The sequence below is a fragment of the Hippocampus comes genome, unplaced genomic scaffold (genome assembly GCF_001891065.2).
Source record: "Hippocampus comes isolate QL1 unplaced genomic scaffold, H_comes_QL1_v1.1 scaffold186, whole genome shotgun sequence".
Lineage (NCBI taxonomy): Eukaryota > Metazoa > Chordata > Actinopteri > Syngnathiformes > Syngnathidae > Hippocampus > Hippocampus comes.
Genome location: NW_017806236.1, coordinates 288,282 through 306,447, shown reverse-complemented (window position 1 = coordinate 306,447; position 18,166 = coordinate 288,282). Strand labels below are relative to the sequence as shown.

The window sequence follows — 18,166 nt, the reverse complement described above, 5'->3', positions numbered from 1 at the left end:
CAGGCACTGTAAAAAATATATTTGTTTTTACTGATATATTTGGCTCAATACTATAATGGGTTAATTGATTTGTTAACACTTAAAACAAACATTTTACATATACATGAGGGCAAGCAAGTTCATTTGTAGAGCACCATTAATACACAGAAAACAAGTAATATCTTTGATTCATTAAAAAAAAGCAAGTTTTGAGGAAGATAATCTTTGACAGTATTAACTTGAGCTACAAATGTAATACCGTGACCACACACACATACATTCATACATTTTTTTTTTTTTTGTCATAACAAAATTTGTGCTCAACCGTATATTAAAAAAGTATTTCCTCTCCACACAACCGTCAAACCATGAAAAGACATGACTACCGGTAACTGAACGTTAATTTCTTGTGCTTCTTCTGTGGTGTCCATCGGTTGTTGGCAAATCAACTTAACTTCAAAGTAACCGATGGACGTTTTAAAGTTTGTTGGAGCCATCTAGTGGCGGAGATTTGAAAGCGCTTGTATTTTAAATGTTACTGGGTATCACAACACACAAAATTGTTCAAGCGACAGCTTCATATCTTGGAAAAACTTTTCAGTCAAGGCACACGTATCCCAAAGCCCCACCGGGTTCAATTGTTATTTTCTAGAGACTTTGTCCTGTTCAGAGCTGACTTTGGCCGTTTCCCCAAATCCAATGTGGCCCTTAAGCATAAAAGTGTGCCCACCCCTCATGTAGCTCCCATGAAGCACAAGTGACACACACTTTCATCTATTTGAAATGATCCTAAGGTGACAGAATGCTTTTCATCAGAAATTGAATTGGGAGGGGAGAAAAAAAAAGGGATTGCGAGGTGTACGCTGCATGCCTTAGGTTTGATGTTGCCTTCCTGTCACCAGTGTGACTAATAAGGGGATTCTGCACATACCTGCTAGTGTATAAATGGCCATTTGATACACACACACCTGCTGGCGCTGGCCATGAGCCTCAGTCAGCACAGCAGTAAGATACTGTTCAGTACCGGCGGCCCGAGTTTAACTGACACCATATCAAGATGGACACTTTCCACAGGGTGAGTTGGTTGAAATTCATCGTTTTGTGCGAGGTCTCTTCTTTTCAAAGTCTCGTCCTTGTAGATGACCATCATCCTGCTCGTGTCCCTCCCACAGCAGACGATGTCATTTGACAGCACCTCAGGTGAGGACCTCAGCTTGTTACTTATGGAAAGCGGTTTGAACGTCTAATTGATATCACTGATATTCATCTAAAGTCCATGTGATAGTACGCACTTGTACAGTAAGACAAATTAGCGCACTGGCAGAACAACCGTCTTCCTCAATTTTTTCTACTACTAGAAGAAGACGAAGAAAAACCTTTATTTGTCTCACAATGGAGAAATTTGCAAGATGTCGGCCAGTAATGGTTTCTGGCATGTGCGTAATGTGCGGCCGCACGGTAGGCAACAATGTTAAGTTAATGCCACTTGAAATGTTTTTGTGTGCCATTTGAAAGCTGGACAGCAACACTAGAAAGCATTTAAAAATGGAATCGTGAACACAAGCCTAAGGATTTTTTCCCTCCATTTTTCCAATGAAAGAATTTTGTTTTCTTAATTCTGTTTTCTTACTTGTAATTATTCCGTACTGTTGCTGTATTTTCATCCAGGTAAGTCAATTCAGCATCCTGGTAGCGCGGCTGTCTCATTTACATTTACGAGTAATGTTTTTTTCCACTACAAATGCAGAGTGGAAGTCAGGAGTAGAAAAAAAAATATCGTAAGACTGTTACTACTTAGTTGTACAGATCTTTTATTTTACACCACTATAGTGTCTAGTCAAGTGAAAGGCACGCAATTAAACCTTACCAGTAAACTACTGTGCTCTACTAGCAACGAGGCCCAACTAGTCATGTTTTTTTAATGATTTCTTAAACAGTGAATGTGGGCTCTGTGTTTGTGGAGGAGGCTCTTCGAAGGGCCACCGAGCTTACCCACGGCGCCTACGTTCGCACAAGTGAAAGGTCCGCAACATCTTACACCATGTTCACGTCTCCCAAACGAAAGAAAGACACTCTAAGTGGTTTCAACATTTTTAGGGTGAAGAAGTCTCTTTCCGAAGGTGCCCTGAGACCGACTGATCTGCTGGCTCACTTCAAGAAGACCCAAAGCACAAGCAGGACTCACATTCGGGCCGCCGAGCTGCTAGACAACACGGTGGAGCTGATTCGAGAAATGGTCGACACGCACAATTTGACGCAAAACAGCCGTCACGGTTAGAAACTTGCAACTAAACACTCGCCGGACGTTTCATTAGGTACACCTGCCTGCTCATGGACGTGTTTATTATTGTGGTTGGACTGTGCGGTGGTGTACCTCAGAGCCGTTTCTAATTTTTTTGAACACGTGAATGGTCAAAAGAAACCATTCTTAACTTCATTTGGTACGTAGCTGTGAAAATGAAATTCGATTTCAATTTTTAGAGACAGAATTGGGATACAGTGTGCTTTTTGTCGTGTCCTGAGTGACAGTGCTTTCGTCATCAAATCGTCATCATCACCATACATGACTCTTTTGAATAGGGAAGCAATTTGATTTGATATCTATAGAACTACAAAATATGGGTGAAATTATGCTGACATTGAAATTTGGGGTCCACCAGCTCAGTGTTTCTCAAGCAAATATCAAATTTAAAACATACTTCCGCAAGTACCCTCATAACAACCAACATTAAAGTTAAACCTTAAAGAAAGGTAGGAAACCCAAAACTGGACTCAATGACTCATTATATTGTATTGCACAATAAAGGTACCAAGTTTTTACTTGAATGTTTCCTAACAAACCGCTTTTAAAGACACAGTGAAAATGTATTGCACTGTACAAGTTAAATACAACTGAGTAGTCCTTAAAAAAAATGTTAAAAAGTTTTTAAACTGAACCTGACCTCATCCTTAACCAAGAACCGCAATCAATTAATTAGTTTTGTTGTTTTCAGCTACATATTAGTCATTGCGTTTTCTTTGTAGTAAAGAATGAAAAAAAAAATGGATGATAAAAATCATAATCATAAAAACGATGAAAAGTGATGGAAAAAAATGTAAACATTGCCAACAACACCAAACCCCTCCTCCCCCCACAAAAAGAAGAGTAAAAAAAAATAACTGTGTTGAAAAATAAGTATAACTGCTTGTCGCCCAAGAGCTTCTGAGTGAAGCAGATGTCGACAATCTACTACAAGCCACTGGCTGTTTGGCTCAACTGCGCACACCGAGCTGTCCTACAGGCTGCGTGGCAGAACGCTACAGATCCATTACAGGCCACTGTAACAACAGGTCAGCTTTTCATCATTTTTTTTTCATTTCTCTTGCTATGAATCACACTGAACTCATTATAATCGCTTGAAAAACACACATAGCTGAAGCAGTGTTGTATAGGAATGAAAGTCAATTATAATACAATTTAACATGTGCATTAAAAACGATCAAATAAAAAAAAATGTGACAAAACGGCATAAGACAATAACACAAAGGCAGAGATGTATGCTGTGTTAACACAAACGACAATGAAAAATGAGCTCTAGCAAGCAGACACATGTTGATCAATAGAACTGCCTGAATTCTCACCTCTGGTCACTCCAAGTTTGCTTTGTCACTTGTTGCTGGGCAGATTTCGTAAGGCTGAAATGTAACGGGCCCCATAGAGAAATCTGTCTTATTTTGTTGCTTTACTTCTTGCTCAGAGAACATCCCAGACGGGGCTCTGCAAACATTCCCTATTCTCGCTGGTTGCCTCCAGAGTACGAAGACACATGGGGGAGACCCAGAGGCTGGGATCCACATCACACCTACCACAACTTCAGCCTGCCACCTGTAAAACCCGTGGAGCAACCCACCGCCACCACTGTCTCCTATTGACAGCAGGTTTGCTTGCCCTCTCTTACCGCTCACCTTGGTGGTCTGCGCAGGTCCGACTCGTGTCTCAGGAGGTTCTCTTTACTCACAATGACAACATCTCCCCGGACTCCACTCTGTCCCACCTGCTGGTCGAATGGGGCCAGTGGATTGACCACGACGTGGTCCTGACCCCTCAGAGCCCCAGCACGGTGGCTTTCCGGAGCGGGGCGGACTGTACCCAGACCTGCAGCCAGGATTCACCATGCTTCCCCATAGAGGTGGTTCACCTTAACCCTTTCAGGGAGAGCGGTTACTACAGTGGACAGCTTATCATGTTATCAGGTTACAGGGTGCATGAAAGAGTTAAGCTTAGGCTACATTTTTTTTTCTTTTTCGGTCCAACCGAAAGCTTTTCTGATTATTCCTCTGTCGCTTTTTTTTCTCAGATTCCACCATCAGATCCTCGATATGGCATCCAGAGTTGCATGCCTTTCTTCCGCTCCGCTCCGAGCTGTGTGGACGGAGTCGGGCCTCCTCTGCACCGTGAGCAGCTCAACGCCATCACCTCTTTTGTAGACGCCAGTATGGTTTACGGTAGCTCCGATAGCCAGGCTCTGGAGCTACGTGACCACTCCTCACCTCTCGGCTCGATGGCTTGCAACTCGCAGCACTCGGACGGGGAGCTGGCCTACCTGCCCTTCTTGCCTCGCCAGCAAGCTCACTTGGATCCCTGCGGCCCGAGAGAGGGCTCGACACCACAGAGCAACGCCACATCCTGCTTCCAAGCGGGTGAGCGACATCCAGTCCGGCCCATTGGAGGGTGTACTAAGCTTCGTGCCAAAAGTCAGCTTGGGTTGGCCATAGTGGGCATCACCCACTCTTTGTCTCTCTTTTTATGTCATGTGAAATTGTCATTAGATGCAGTTGAAAAAAAGTAACAAGGAGCAGGGTGTACAGATAATCTGCTTTCAATCTGTTTTGTATGATACAACTTAAAATATGCAATGATGCAGAAAGTTATTGAGTACAATCCTTCAAAGTGTCAAGTGGTGTGCAATATTGATCGAATTTTAATACAAGCAGGGGGTTGAAGCTGCATTACAATACAGTAATACTGTCGCACAGGGATCTGCAAAATTGGCAAACATTTGCAAAGTGCCACTCACAATGGAATTTTGAGTTTAGGGAATTGATGGCAAGAGGGCAGAAGGTGTCTTCCATGGTGCTCGTTCCTCACCACATCCACAAAAAAAAGTATTCAGTAAAACAAATACTCAAGTGCAAATATCGGAAAAATCTGTCATGCATTGTTACTTCCTACCACTTGAACTGATGAATCATGTTTGACAGGTGATTCAAGAGCCAATGAGCATCTCGGCATGGTGGTCCTGCACACACTCTTCCTGCGAGAACACAACCGTCTGGTCAAAGAGCTACATGACCTCAACCCGCACTGGAGTCCCAACACCCTCTACCAGGAGGCCCGGAAGATCGTTGGCGCCATCCACCAGGTACAACACCTCGCCACATGTCTCCTCCAAAAATATTGGCAAATTCAAATTGTCCGACCTGTTAGATGCCTGTTGGTCAGTACACAAATAGTGTCTTTCTTTTTCAGGAGATTCCAAATGATTGTATATTGACTGTGTCCAATGTTTGTGCATTATTTTGAGACCCTGAACTTTTTTCATTTGCGTTGTCTCCTGAAGCTCCTAAATCTCTGGACTACTTTCTCCTTCAGAACTCCGTTGCCCATTTTTTTGCGCTCACTGCTGTCAAGCTGTAGTTTGCTGTTACGCTGACCGATTCTGACTACACTGCCCCCTATAGGTCTAAAAACAGCACAACACCTCAGTGAGTTCTAATATATAGATAACATTTTTTGCCATGACTTGAGTCTTGTTGCTTTCTAGATCCTAACGTGGGAGCACTACTTACCACGAGTCCTCGGGGAGAAGGCCATGTCCAGGCAGATGCCTCCCTACAAGTCTTACGACCCTGACGTGGATCCCAGTGTCGCCAACATCTTCGCCACCGCCGCTTTTCGTTTTGCTCACGTCACCGTGCAGCCGACCGTGACCAGGCTCGGGCCCGGATACGCCGCAAATTCCCAGCATCCTTCGCTGCCCCTGCATCATTCTTTGTTCGCCTCGTGGAGAGTTGTCCAGGAGGGTAAGTTGAGGAAGTGAAGTGTGGCGTCCTTGATGTATCTCCTTAACTGGTGTCCCATCAGGCGGTATCGACCCAGTGCTGCGTGGCCTCTTGCGGTCTCCTGCCAAGCTCCAAACTCCTGGTCAGATGATGGTGGAGGAGCTGACAGAGCATCTTTTTCAGGCGCACGGTGGAATGCCTCTGGACCTCGGTGCCCTCAACCTTCAGAGGGGCCGGGACCACGGCCTGCCAGGTAGCAGCGTTGAAACCCAAAAGCACCTCACGCACAAGCTTTTGCTGACCTCCCTCAACCTTATCCGCAACCAGGATACAGCGCATGGCGAAGGTTCTGCGGTCTTTCGGTTCCCAACACAACATCAAAGCTGGCAGACATTTTGGGTAATGCAAACCTAGCGCACAAATTCCAGCAACTGTACGGCACGCCGCACAACATCGACGTGTGGGTGGGGGCCATCTCTGAACCACCTCTAGCCGGAGGCCGAGTAGGACCCCTGTTATCCTGCCTGCTGGCTAGACAGTTCAGAGCCCTGAGAGACGGTGACAGGTAATATATCTTTGCTCGGATCTCTACCAAATACTGTTTTCAACACAAGAACTTTCCGATGTGAAGGTTTTGGTGGGAGAGAAAGGGAGTGTTCACCAGCGCGCAGAGGACACGCCTCCATACCATCTCTCTGTCCCGAATCATTTGTGACAACAGTCACATCACCCACGTGCCGGACGACCCTTTCTCACACACAGAGAAACCTGACGCCATGCTGCCTTGCTCCGGCCCACTCATCCCCGTCCTCGACCTCAGCCCCTGGAAAGAACCGCGCTCAGGTTAGAAACGTGATCAAAGAGGTCAGGTTGTCTATCATGTTGTTACAACTGTGTGGTAACTTCTCCCCAAGATCCAAATTGCGGACCCATACCCCGAATTCAGTCTGGCTACTCCCAGCTCTGCGACTCGGCGGTCACGTATGAGTGTCAACCTGGTTTTGAGCTACAAGGTTCTTCATCTATCAGCTGTGACGCACAAAGTCAGCAGTGGAGCTCCCCGCCTCCAACATGCCGTGGTATTCAAATCATACTTTTAATCAATAGAAAGTTGTCAAATCATACTTTCGGCCTCAAATGTCCTAACGACACTAATCAAACGCAAATTGTCCATGTCATGTTTCATTTTAGACATGAATGAATGTGAAGAACAGAGTTCTGTTTGCCCCCAAAATATGGAGTGTCTCAACCTGCCGGGTTCCTTTTCTTGCTCAGGTTGGTTCATTCGAGAATTTTTCAAAGGAAAGCCTTACAATGAATATCATGTACCCCAAACCTGCTGCAGTGTGCACATTGTTTAGCGTTTTGTTTCTCTTGTGACTGTTGCTCTTTGTGTGTGTATTGATGCAGAGGTCTCCTCGCCATCCGCCGCACCGGTCGTGACGGCAGCCATTGTTGTGCTCGGTGGTGTTGCCGGAATGCTGCTGATCCTTTGCTATTATCGAAGGCAAGTCACCACCGACATAAGTGACGCCAAGATGTCACTTTTCATTCATTCGTTTCGTTCTTAGAAAATGTCCAATGCGTGATCTTATCGAAGGCAAGTCACCACCGACATAAGTGACGCGAAGATGTCACTTTTCATTCATTCTTAGAAAATGTCCAATGCGTGATAAGAAAAATGTAACCTATTTTAAGATCTTGATGTTTTTGTTTCAGGTGTTTGCCAAACAAAGAAGAGTCAGTCTGTGCTGGAAGTTGTCAAAGAGAAAGTTAAGCAACCACTTTAATTAAAAAAAAAAAAAAAAAACCCTGCAAATTGACATAAGCTTTCATTGTGATGGAAATGTGCAGACTACTGATGAATCATGGACAAGTATAAAAGAGTGAGCCTGTGTTTTGTCCTTGTGCCATTATGTCACCAAGCGCTGCCAATGTACTCAATCATTAACAAATGATTTATGAAGGTCTCCCGCAAACCGTATTGTGAGGCCACCTCAGCAAAGCAGGAAGCTTACGAAAAAGTATTTCAAGCCGGAAACCACAGGCTTAGAGGAATTTCTGCTCCGAAAGAAAGATTTTCTCTCCATAAAGCCCCCGCCGTAAGTGGGGACGTGGCCTCGATGTTTATTCAGTGCTCCCGTGTTGAATTCCTGCTTACAAACCTGTAGAGCAACTACGGGTGTGTCCCGACTGTGGTTTATGTCGCTGTAAACACGTCATTCATGGCGATGACCACAATCCAGACTCCATTCCCGAACTTTCAACTACCGGTACAGATAATCTCGGTGTTACCATCTGAAGAAACGCATTTTAAGGAAATGACAAATGGGACGAGTGTGGCATTGTCAGACTTTAATGGAGTGTTGGCAGGTATCAGTACACTGACATTGAAGATGTCGAATCAAAGCCTTTTAGAGGCCTAGAAGTGGTTATTGCACTTATCGCACCTACGTGTTTCTTCATTCTCACCTTCATAATACCGTTGGACTGCTAAAAAAATACAATAAAATAACTACAATAATACACACTGTATATACTATGAGGTAAAACAGCCAATGCAAATTACATACCATGGCTTATGGATGACATTTATACATTGTTGTGAATAGCTCATGCAGTATATGATGTTGATTTTGGACGTGCAAAACTTCACTCAAGTTTTTAGAGCTGAGCTCTGCAGGGCAATACATCTCATTTCGGAACTCGGTTATGGCTGAACTGTTGTTGTGATTGGACCTAAAAGGCAATGAATGCTGTTTGTAAAACTGACACCTAAACGTATGTATGCTAATTTTGTTTCGTAATAACATTCTGCTCGATATTTTACTCCTCGAAGTCTTCAAGCGCAAATGCCTGAACTAAAATGCATTTGTATGGACTAACAATGTTGTGGGGACTTCATGAGCAAGATTAAAAACTAGGCATGGAAATATCATGAGTATTGTATTTTTCGGACCATAAGGCGCACTTAAAATCCTTTTCATTTTCTCAAAAATCGCCAGTGCGCCTTACAATGTAATGTGCCCTACGTTTGGACGGATGTCAGCTTTTCAGTTCATCTTTCATGCAAATTTCCTCCCATTCCGTTCACAATGTCATTCTCATCCAGGTCGAATCGCGAGTTGGCATCTATATGATTTCGTCATACTGGAACTAGGACTACTTCCTGCTCCTATGTCTAAGAATCAGGTCAAAGGTCGTCCTAATGTCGCGGTCAACTGCGCGTTTCTGGCTGCGTATTTCCAATGTCACCATGTGAGATGTGGGACCGAGAGGTAAACCGTAACTTAAATTCCTTCCTGTTCATTTTCACATTTATGATTGCGTTCTCACTCTCACCAACATCTAATCGCTTGCAGGCGTTTGTTTTTGTCATACTGGAACTAGAACTACTTTCTGCTTTCGTGTCTTAGAATCATGGGAAATGTAGTCCTACTACGCCGCGAGGCCTAATATAAGCTGAGCTTTTGAGATGGGCCAGCCAGTTTCCAGTAGCTGCCAGGACTGAATTTAAAAAAAGGTTGTATAATGGTCAGTGCATTGATTTGTTTACAGCTGTTGAACTGTCAACCAAGATATCAATCGACATGAGATAAATAAATAACACAAGCGATGTTGAACTTTTTTGTTTTTGGTCTGTCGGAGGATCACACCTCTGCTCGAAGCAACCCCCGTGTAGTTGCATGACAAACAAAAGCGAGCGAGACACGTGGCGCTACCCAATGTCTCATGTCTGATCTTAGCCTAGCGTAACAGCGCTAAATCAATCAACTAAACATACGGAACAATTACAATAAACTAACACACAATGCGTCACAAAAATAATGCGCCTTATGAGCCGTAAAATACGGTATCTTAAAATCTACTTTGCCTTTCATTGTCTTATTGTGGTAGCACAACTGTTTTCTTGGTTGACCTCTTCTAAGTTACCGCTTTGTAAGCCTGACGTGTCCTGGTCCTCACGTGTCACGCTGGTCAACCAGGTCGTCTAACTCTCCTCTGTGAGGTAAAAACCCAGCTTGGCCACACTCATTTCCTTCCGGAGACGCATCACCTCCCAGAACATCTGCTCCGCTGGACACGGGGCAAAACGACAACCATCTCATATTACGTTTGGCAAAAGACAAGAATGCATAAAAACGTCACTTGTGAATGAACTGACCACGATGCCTGACGAGACCTTGCTGGATGTAGCGGATATACGTAAAAAAGTTACACACGGCTGTGATCTGGGAAGGCAAAACGAGGCCATTGGAATCATCGAAACAGCAGCAGACGATGACAAAAGCACAAAGAGACACCAAACTACACTTACCCGTGCTCGGCTGGAGGGGGAAATGTAGTAGTAGTTCCCCTTGTCGCCGAGTTTAATGCGATGTCTGCACAGTCGCGACACGCCGCTCAGCGCGCATTTTCTGCCAGGAAATTGCACCGTTTCAAAGAACTGCAGCTTCAATAACAGAAACATGCTGTTGAGTCTTTCCAGTAGACATCGATTGTGCACTTTTAGGTAAAAAAAAAAAAAAAAAAGCACATTCCGGCTGAGAATTAAGCCAAAAATTACAAAAAGTGCACAATCAGAGGTTGGGTTAGTCGAGGAAAGAGCAATGTGTTAATTGATGGTAAGAGGTCGGACGCATGCATCCGGTGCCTTTATTGGCCTCTCTATGCCGTCAGCACAGGAGTCATTTCATGCTACAGTAAATGCGGACGAGTGAAAGAGCGACATGCTTTCTGAGTGGACTTACGTCTCCACTGCTGCCCTATAGTAACTGGAAACACAAGATGTGGAAGTGAGATAGTGATTGGAAAAGTGCCCGCTGATTGAATTCCCTCGTCAGACTTAAGAGAATTTGAATTTTAACAAGTGGAACCCGTGAAGTCAAATGCTAAAAGATGCATAGTTGGAATTATTGCAATCTACCGTATTGGATGGTACATTTCCTCAACGGTTAAGAAACATGAAGAGTTGAAACTTCGGTCCCAACATATTTTTGGAGATGACAAAGGTTACTCAATGAACTAGTTCATGCATTAGTGAAAAAAAAATGAGGTCACGATTTGCTCTAGTTATGACTTTATCACTGTGTTAATGATAAACTCCAATGGTGTGCCGTGGTCCAACTTCAACGCAAACACCCCACATGAGCAAGTCTTTGAGTTTAGTTGTCATGTTTTTCTTTATGCGGCTGTTGCAAGGGTTGTTTTTTTTCCCACAATCCCATACTGAGCCCCTCTCTATTGGAGCATCCTTCCTCCCTTATGTTTTATTTTTTATCCACCTAAAATAAAAAGGGGGGCAATAAAACCGCAACTCACGAGACATCTCTGTTCTGTCTCCTTCTGTGGGCGTTGTCTTTTTTTTTTTTATGTCTCTTAGACAGGTTGGTTAAGTAAATTCCGCCGCTCGTGTGCAGTGACAATGAGCTTAAAATGGTTTCAAAATCAAAACAAATTAGCCCAGCATCCCACGACGTGCCGCCTTTGACCTCAGAGGTTCCACTTTAGGTTTTGTATCGGCTGGCCCAAGTTGAGCAGCGACTGGTGAAAGGGAAGACGGTGTGGCTGTCGTGACGCACGCAAAGCAACTCACTTCGGTCCTCCACATTCCATGGCTGAGGCTTTAACCATTGGTAACGCTGACATAGCCACGGGCTCGATAGTCAAAGAGTTGTTTTCCACGGCGCTCTGCACCAGCTGGGCCAGCTGTGGACACACAAGCAGCCGCACTAATTAGACCTCCGCAATCAAAAAAAAAAAGTATTATACAACCGATTGATTCGGACCTCGGATCGTGTAAACGAGAGGCAGGGGGCGATGTCTTCTCTGTAGATGCGATTCATGAGGGCGGATGAGCGATCGAGACTCGGATGCTCCTTCCACATGAGGAACTCTGCGTACAAAACTGAGTCCATCTGCGGAGACAAGACAGACCCTCACTCATCTTGTCAGCAAAGACACGGTGAAAGGGCGTAGGCGTCAGTCTGGAAGTCAACGTAACCAAGAGGCCGAGCATGACGGAGGGGAGCCAGTTACCTGTTCACCGTCAGGCCCAAGCCCCTCTCCCTGCTTCGGCCATAATACTGAAAGACTGGCCAGAAAGCAGACAGTGAATTAGAGGAGAGCAGCAACAGCAGGCTGAGAGAAAAAGAAAAGTGACAAGAAAGAAAACAAGCTCAAGAGAAGAAAAACTAAGACTTGAGGGGAAAAAAGATCTCTAAACATTCTTTACCTCTCTGTCCTCTTTGATGACTGGCTGAACAGGAAGTGACGGAGATTCTGGTTTCCCAGGAGGGGACAGTGAACCACTGCTCAGGCTCTTGTTGCGAGTGTGTCCGCCGACTGGGAGCTTCAGCTGGGGATGCAGCTGCCGGTTCGGAGCGGACGGCGTCGAGGTTAACACCAGGGATTTGAGCGCCGTCACTTCTGCTTGAAGGACGTCAATCTGGCAGGCGGATACCAAAGGCAGATGTGAAAATGGGCTTTTCCAAGGCGTTCTGAATGAAAGTATCAAGTACAACTTTATTGTCAAATGTGCTGTACATACAGCACAGATGAAATTTCTTCCCTCTCACAACATACAACAAGAGAAGCCGCTGCGGGTGCCCGCGCCGCCATCAAAAGAAAAGTTAACATAAAATGACAAAATAATACAAGACAACACATTAGACACAGACAATCGTGCAATCTTAACCACTTTCCTGCATACGCTTTGTTGTCTGAAGCAGTTATAGATGAAAGAGGAGCGAATCAAAGTGTCATTTTCACCAGTGGATCAAAAATGTCATGCTGCAGTGTGCACACGTCTGCCACAAGCTAAGATTGAAAGCAACAAGAAGTTGTAGCATCCATTAACGAAAAAGAGGTTGGCTCTCTTCTGTCCCAAATAAATCCGCTTCAATTCCAAGCCGCGACTCCCAGTTCCACATACGCATCGGCGGTCTGCGCTGATGCTCCTTTCTTCTCGTCGTCGGTCTCTTAATATCGTGTTCTGTGATAAGATAAGCACTGAACTTTCCAAAAGGAACAGTGTCTTCCTTCGCCAGAAAAAGCTTGCTTCAACCCCTTACGTTTTTTTAATAATCAGCAGAAAGATATAGGTTGGTTTCACCAAAAACACAATTTTCTCGGCAAAAGTTCTTCTGTAACATGCTTCAATGCGAATATTTTTTTTTCCGTTTGTGACACTGATAAAAAAAAAAAAAACCCTCAAAACCTATTAAAAAAAATGTATGTTAAAGCACAAAAATGACTGCGAAAGGGATATACAATTATACGGGTACACAACTAAAAAAAAAAATGGCACTGTGATTAACGCCGACCTACCGTTTTGCTCAAATTGAACATCGGTGGCCTTTTTTTACAAGGCATTCGTCATTCACTCCATGAACGGCCATCTTTTCTCATGATCGCCACACAAAATGAAAAAAAGTGTCTCTTGATCATAAAGGCCCTCATTCAGACTGTCGTTGCGCTTCCCAGACTACTCTTAGTTGAGTTCGAGTACATCACACACCTTCCCCTGAGCCTCCTTCAGTTGTTTCTCCGCTCCTGCTTGTTTGACGTTGGCCTCCCGCACCATCCTGTGAGCCTCCTGTTGTCAATATGGAAACAATTCGGCTGTTTCACACATACAATTATTTTTTGCGTACAATGAATTTGAAGGACAGGAACTTTGAGACGCTGACCTCAAAGAGACTGGCAGTGAGCTCCTCCAGTTCTTGTTCCAGCTGATTCCTGACCTGTGACAGACGCTCGCATTCCTTGTCTTTTAGTTTTAGTTCCTGAAAAGGACGAGGAGAAAGGAGTTCAGTTGTGGCACTTCTCCTTTTTCACTGCACTGAGAGTGTGTGTGCGTGTGTGTTAAAAGTAATGTCAGCACCTTTTTTGCAGCGTCTAACTGTTCACTGAGGATCTCCGAGCCCTTTTCACGAATTTCTTTCTCTCGTATTTGCAACGAGGAGCTGCGCAGGCGGGAATGGACGCCCTGGTCTATTTCCATTGTGGGCCCAGCCTGGCCTATTACCTCCAATCCGGGCTCTGGCTCGGGATCCAGGTCTACCAACCTATACGGACGGGATCATAAACATAACCGATTGTGTTCATTTTCTACCAACTCAGATTCCCCGTCACTACAGTTTCCCCATTGTATTTGGACACAAGCAAACATTCAAATGAAGGGTTAATTTTGGAGCTGAATTCAAATTCTTTGAAGCGTAAAAATAAATAAAAATACTCAGTTAACTCAGTTTTATTTACTTCCACCACAACTAACGTTCTGTGAATTGTTTCAACGAGCCACAACAGTAAGTAGTCTGCTTTGTCTCGGAATATGCCACGAGGACAGCTGTTTTTTTTTTCCTTTGTTGGCCTCACTGATACCTTATCCCTTTTTCATTAAAAAAAAAAGTCAGCTCCAAAACTAAGCAAGAAGAAAAAGTCACATGTGGTGCTGCTGTTAATTTTCCTCCACATTTGAACACCATTGTTTCAATTATGCCATGTCATCAGATTTATTTTTGTCCATTTTCACATTGTTCTGGTCTATTTCCATTGTGGGCCCAGCCTGGCCTATTACCTCCAATCCGGGCTCGGGCTCGGGATCCAGGTCTACCAACCTATACGGACGGGATCATAAACATAACCGATCGTGTTCATTTTCTACCAACTCAGATTCCTCGTCACTACAGTTTGCCCATTGTATTTGTACACAAGCAAACATTCAAATGAAGTGTTAATTTTGGAGATGAATTCAAATTCTTTGAAGCGCAAAAATAAATAAAAATACTCAGTTAACTGAGTTTTATTTACTTCCACCACAACTAACATTCTGTGAATTGTTTCAACGAGCCACGACAGTAAGTAGTCTGCTTTGTCTCAGAATATGCCACGAGGACAGCTGTTTTTTTTTCCTTTGTTGGCCTCACTGATACTTTATCACTTTTTCATTCAAAAAAAAAAGTCAGCTCCAAAACTAAGCAAGAAGAAAAAGTCACATGTGGTGCTGCTGTTAATTTTCCTCCACATTTGAACACCATTGTTTCAATTATGCCATGTCATCAGATTTATTTTTGTCCATTTTCACATTGTTCTGAATGTGAGGTAACAACACTGTTGGTTTGAGGGCCTGGATTGTGACCGACTCAACTCCATCTCATTCAAGTCGTCAGCTGACATCCACTTTGTGCAGCACCATTGTTAAATGTGGCCAACTGAACAAAGCTCATATCTTAGGGCATGTACAAGTTGTACAAAACAGCTGAATCACGTCAACCTCCAAGCCAAATGAATCCATCGCCTGGAACTCATCAGACCATGTGACCTTTTCCTATTATAACAGAATCCAATCTTTATGCTCCAGAGAAAATTGGAGCCATTCGTCTCACTGATAAGTCATTTTCTTCTGGCTATGGAGCTGTTGTTCTCTCAGTTCATTGCCGTGGCCAAATCCTTCTGTGTTGAAACTGTTGTTCAATCTCAAAGAGGATTGTTCAGCTGCATGTACAAGTACTTTGTTACTGTACTGATTTTTCTGGTCTCCATACGTTGAGTGTTTATTTTTCTGACGACTTTTCACTTTTATTCTTGAAAACATCTGTACTTCCTATTCCTTATACTTACGTATTGTATATTTTTTTATTTCCATCAAAAGTGACAAAAATTGGTCAAATTTTCCATCGCTTCCTACAGTAATTTCATGAATTTTACAAATGACAAATGCCACTTAACTGCGCCATATTTATTCCTTCCTATTTATTTTAACATCTTACGGAGTGTTTGTTCATTCTCGATTTTCTCAATTCGTTTTTATCTATGTATGCTTGAGTGCCAAATTAAACCACACATCATCTGACCACCATCTTGCAAACTCTTCTGCTCTTGACCATTATTTTGTCTCAGCCCGTATTGTCTTTGCATTAAAACGATGGCCAGAAATGTGTGCTTTTTCACTAGTTTTAAAGATTCGCAAACATATCTCAGAACAAAAATACCACTTGACTGGAATCGTCTTTACAAGAGCTATGCTCCTCTAATGTAAATCTTTTAAATTTTACACACACACCGACAGGGAAATTCATTAAGGTTGTACTAAAGTCGATTTCAGAGTCTATTTTACTTTGAATTAGTCACCAGAAGTTGAATGAATACTTGTACAAGAACACAAGAGTTTGAGTGGTGCCAGGGTAAAGTGAACTCACGTGACTTCAAACATCTGGTTGTGATAAACAGTTAAAACAACGAAACTTCAACTTTACTAGCAAGGCATGGTTATAAACGCGAACAACCATAATGAAAGGAGCAGTTCTCAACAACAAATCAATTTCTGACTATTTAAATATTCCCAACATGATGACGTTGAAGCGACAGTCAGTCTCGCGCTTCCGAGCAGTCAAACCTTTAGCTAGCCAGACGACTTACAATTTTGATGTTTTCCCCTCCAAGAAAAAGTGACACGTTTACCCCGTCAGCGTCCAGAAGAGAAAAGACAAAACTCAGCCGCCAGTTCAGTTTGTCCGCCGCCTGCGTCTTCCGGCTCGCTGCCCTCTGCCCGTCTCAGTACAATGGGGTGCAGAGCCTTCAGTCGCTCTGCCCCCAAACTCTGGAACGCACTACCACCTGACATTCGTAATATTGACTCTCTTTCCATATTTATCACCCAGCTCAAAACCCACCTATTCAGACTTGCCTATCCACCTTAAATCTTTTAATTTTATTTTTTACTTTTTTTACTTTTATTCTAAATTTTATCTGTAGTTTTATTATTTGCTCTTGGTTGTACAGTGTCCTTGAGTGCTATGAAAGGCGCTTGCAAATGTAATCTATTATTATTATTATTATTAAATGTGCTAGAGTGTGTGCTTGACCCCTCTGTATGTTGTCACCATTTGTACAGTACGCATTAAGCGTAAGTGCAGTTGGATACTTGAGTTGGTCTCTGTTGACTTTCTTCCGTTTCTTTTTGTTTTTGGGATACAGTATGCTCTACATGATTGATCTATTATTATACTAACATTAAACAAGTTGAAACACACAAAGAACAAAGGCTAGGTCGAGAAGTTTTTTTTACTTCTTCCTACTTTTTTTGAACACAACTGTGCAAAATTCCTTTTTTTTTTCTTCTTTTGAATTTTTTTGTACTTCCCTTTTACTTCTTACCAAATTTCTGTTGCCTGTTTATATGTTCAAGAAAAAAAAAAACGTGCTGTAAAAAGAGTATGGGTAGTTGTAATCTCATTGTCCATGTGAATGACATACATCCACTATGATCGCTACCAGGTAGCAGAAAACAACTTGTTCAGCATGATGATGATCAAGATTAGGGGTAGCGTACCTTCCTACCACGCAGCCCTTCTTCTCAGCCTCGGATGGCGTCCCAAAGAACACCGCAGAGGAATACACCGCTATTCCCGACCTGCCCGACTTCAGGACTTCGTAGGCCCGACCGGAGGAGGTCATGGGTGGCGGAGAGGATGAAATCCGAACGCTGTGAATTCCCTCGAAAGCATCCATGTCACTTTGTCAATTTGGTTCACTTGTGTTTACACTTGTGGAAGCCGTATGAGCAATCCCGAGCTCGTGGGGGTGGGTCTTGGAAAAGAAAGGGAGGAAATGCACAATGCTTCATACAAAAATGCTATCCACTACATACTTGTATATATACTGTATATAAGTGACCTTTAAATGTTTTCAAAAGTGCAACCACACCTCAAGGCGGCACACAATAATAGTGTTCAAAGTGTTCAACGCTGGAGCAAAGGGACTGTTCTCCGCTAACTGAGGTCACTGCGGTATGAAATGTTAAGAACGTCATCAAAGTAAGTGGCACTCACCAAAGTAGACGGAACAAAGTGTCCAGTTGTTTGAAGTGTAATTCAAAATGTGATAGATCAGTGTGACCAAGGAGTTTAGACGAGTGAACTCTGTCCGCACTTCGCCCTTGCTGCGGCTTTTCTGGTTAGACAGCAAGGGTTAATAATCGCTAACACCGAACACCTCCTGGCCCACAACTACTCCCGACTGTGCACATTTCTTCCGTCAGAGGTCTCAACATGCTCCCGCTTTTTCATGATCATAATGAAACCATTTCCATGGAAACATGAACTTATAAAAGACGGATTTTCATTTGGAGAGCAACCAAGCT

General features: G+C 43.4%; 2 protein-coding genes and 1 long non-coding RNA gene across 7 annotated transcripts; 1 reads left to right on the top strand and 2 right to left on the bottom strand.

Moving 5' to 3' along the window:
* Positions 1 to 55: 55 nt before the first annotated feature.
* On the top strand, positions 56 to 8,532 carry epx (eosinophil peroxidase). Of its 2 annotated transcripts, XM_019856978.1 has the most exons (17): positions 57 to 1,054; positions 1,119 to 1,179; positions 1,917 to 2,001; positions 2,077 to 2,252; positions 3,177 to 3,309; positions 3,717 to 3,846; positions 3,942 to 4,148; positions 4,317 to 4,659; positions 5,221 to 5,381; positions 5,784 to 6,042; positions 6,104 to 6,274; positions 6,349 to 6,586; positions 6,653 to 6,864; positions 6,936 to 7,100; positions 7,213 to 7,296; positions 7,432 to 7,528; positions 7,741 to 8,532. In XM_019856978.1, the coding sequence occupies exons 1-17, from the start codon at positions 1,037 to 1,039 to the stop codon at positions 7,796 to 7,798; spliced, it is 2,598 nt and encodes an 865-aa protein (XP_019712537.1). In that variant the 5' UTR covers positions 57 to 1,036; the 3' UTR covers positions 7,799 to 8,532. The 2 variants fall into 2 exon arrangements, with proteins under 2 accessions (XP_019712536.1, XP_019712537.1); XM_019856977.1 differs by having other exon boundaries at positions 56 to 1,054; positions 3,942 to 4,659.
* On the bottom strand, positions 3,826 to 5,368 carry LOC109507536 (uncharacterized). Its single transcript, XR_002166479.1, has 3 exons — positions 5,289 to 5,368; positions 4,050 to 4,055; positions 3,826 to 3,965 (listed from the first exon to the last, which is right to left on the bottom strand). It is a non-coding gene; the product is annotated as an uncharacterized LOC109507536 (long non-coding RNA).
* Positions 8,533 to 9,645: 1,113 nt separating the features above from the next.
* On the bottom strand, positions 9,646 to 17,621 carry rab3il1 (RAB3A interacting protein (rabin3)-like 1). Of its 4 annotated transcripts, none has more exons than XM_019857010.1 (11): positions 17,357 to 17,621; positions 13,907 to 14,090; positions 13,713 to 13,808; positions 13,541 to 13,618; positions 12,257 to 12,469; positions 11,811 to 11,939; positions 11,618 to 11,730; positions 10,773 to 10,796; positions 10,340 to 10,439; positions 10,187 to 10,253; positions 9,646 to 10,098 (listed from the first exon to the last, which is right to left on the bottom strand). In XM_019857010.1, the coding sequence occupies exons 1-11, from the start codon at positions 17,533 to 17,535 to the stop codon at positions 10,013 to 10,015; spliced, it is 1,269 nt and encodes a 422-aa protein (XP_019712569.1). In that variant the 5' UTR covers positions 17,536 to 17,621; the 3' UTR covers positions 9,646 to 10,012. The 4 variants fall into 4 exon arrangements, with proteins under 4 accessions (XP_019712569.1, XP_019712572.1, XP_019712571.1 ...); XM_019857013.1 differs by lacking the exon at positions 17,357 to 17,621 and adding an exon at positions 16,486 to 16,566; XM_019857012.1 differs by lacking the exon at positions 17,357 to 17,621 and adding an exon at positions 16,444 to 16,560.
* Between the last annotated feature and the right edge of the window lie 545 nt (positions 17,622 to 18,166).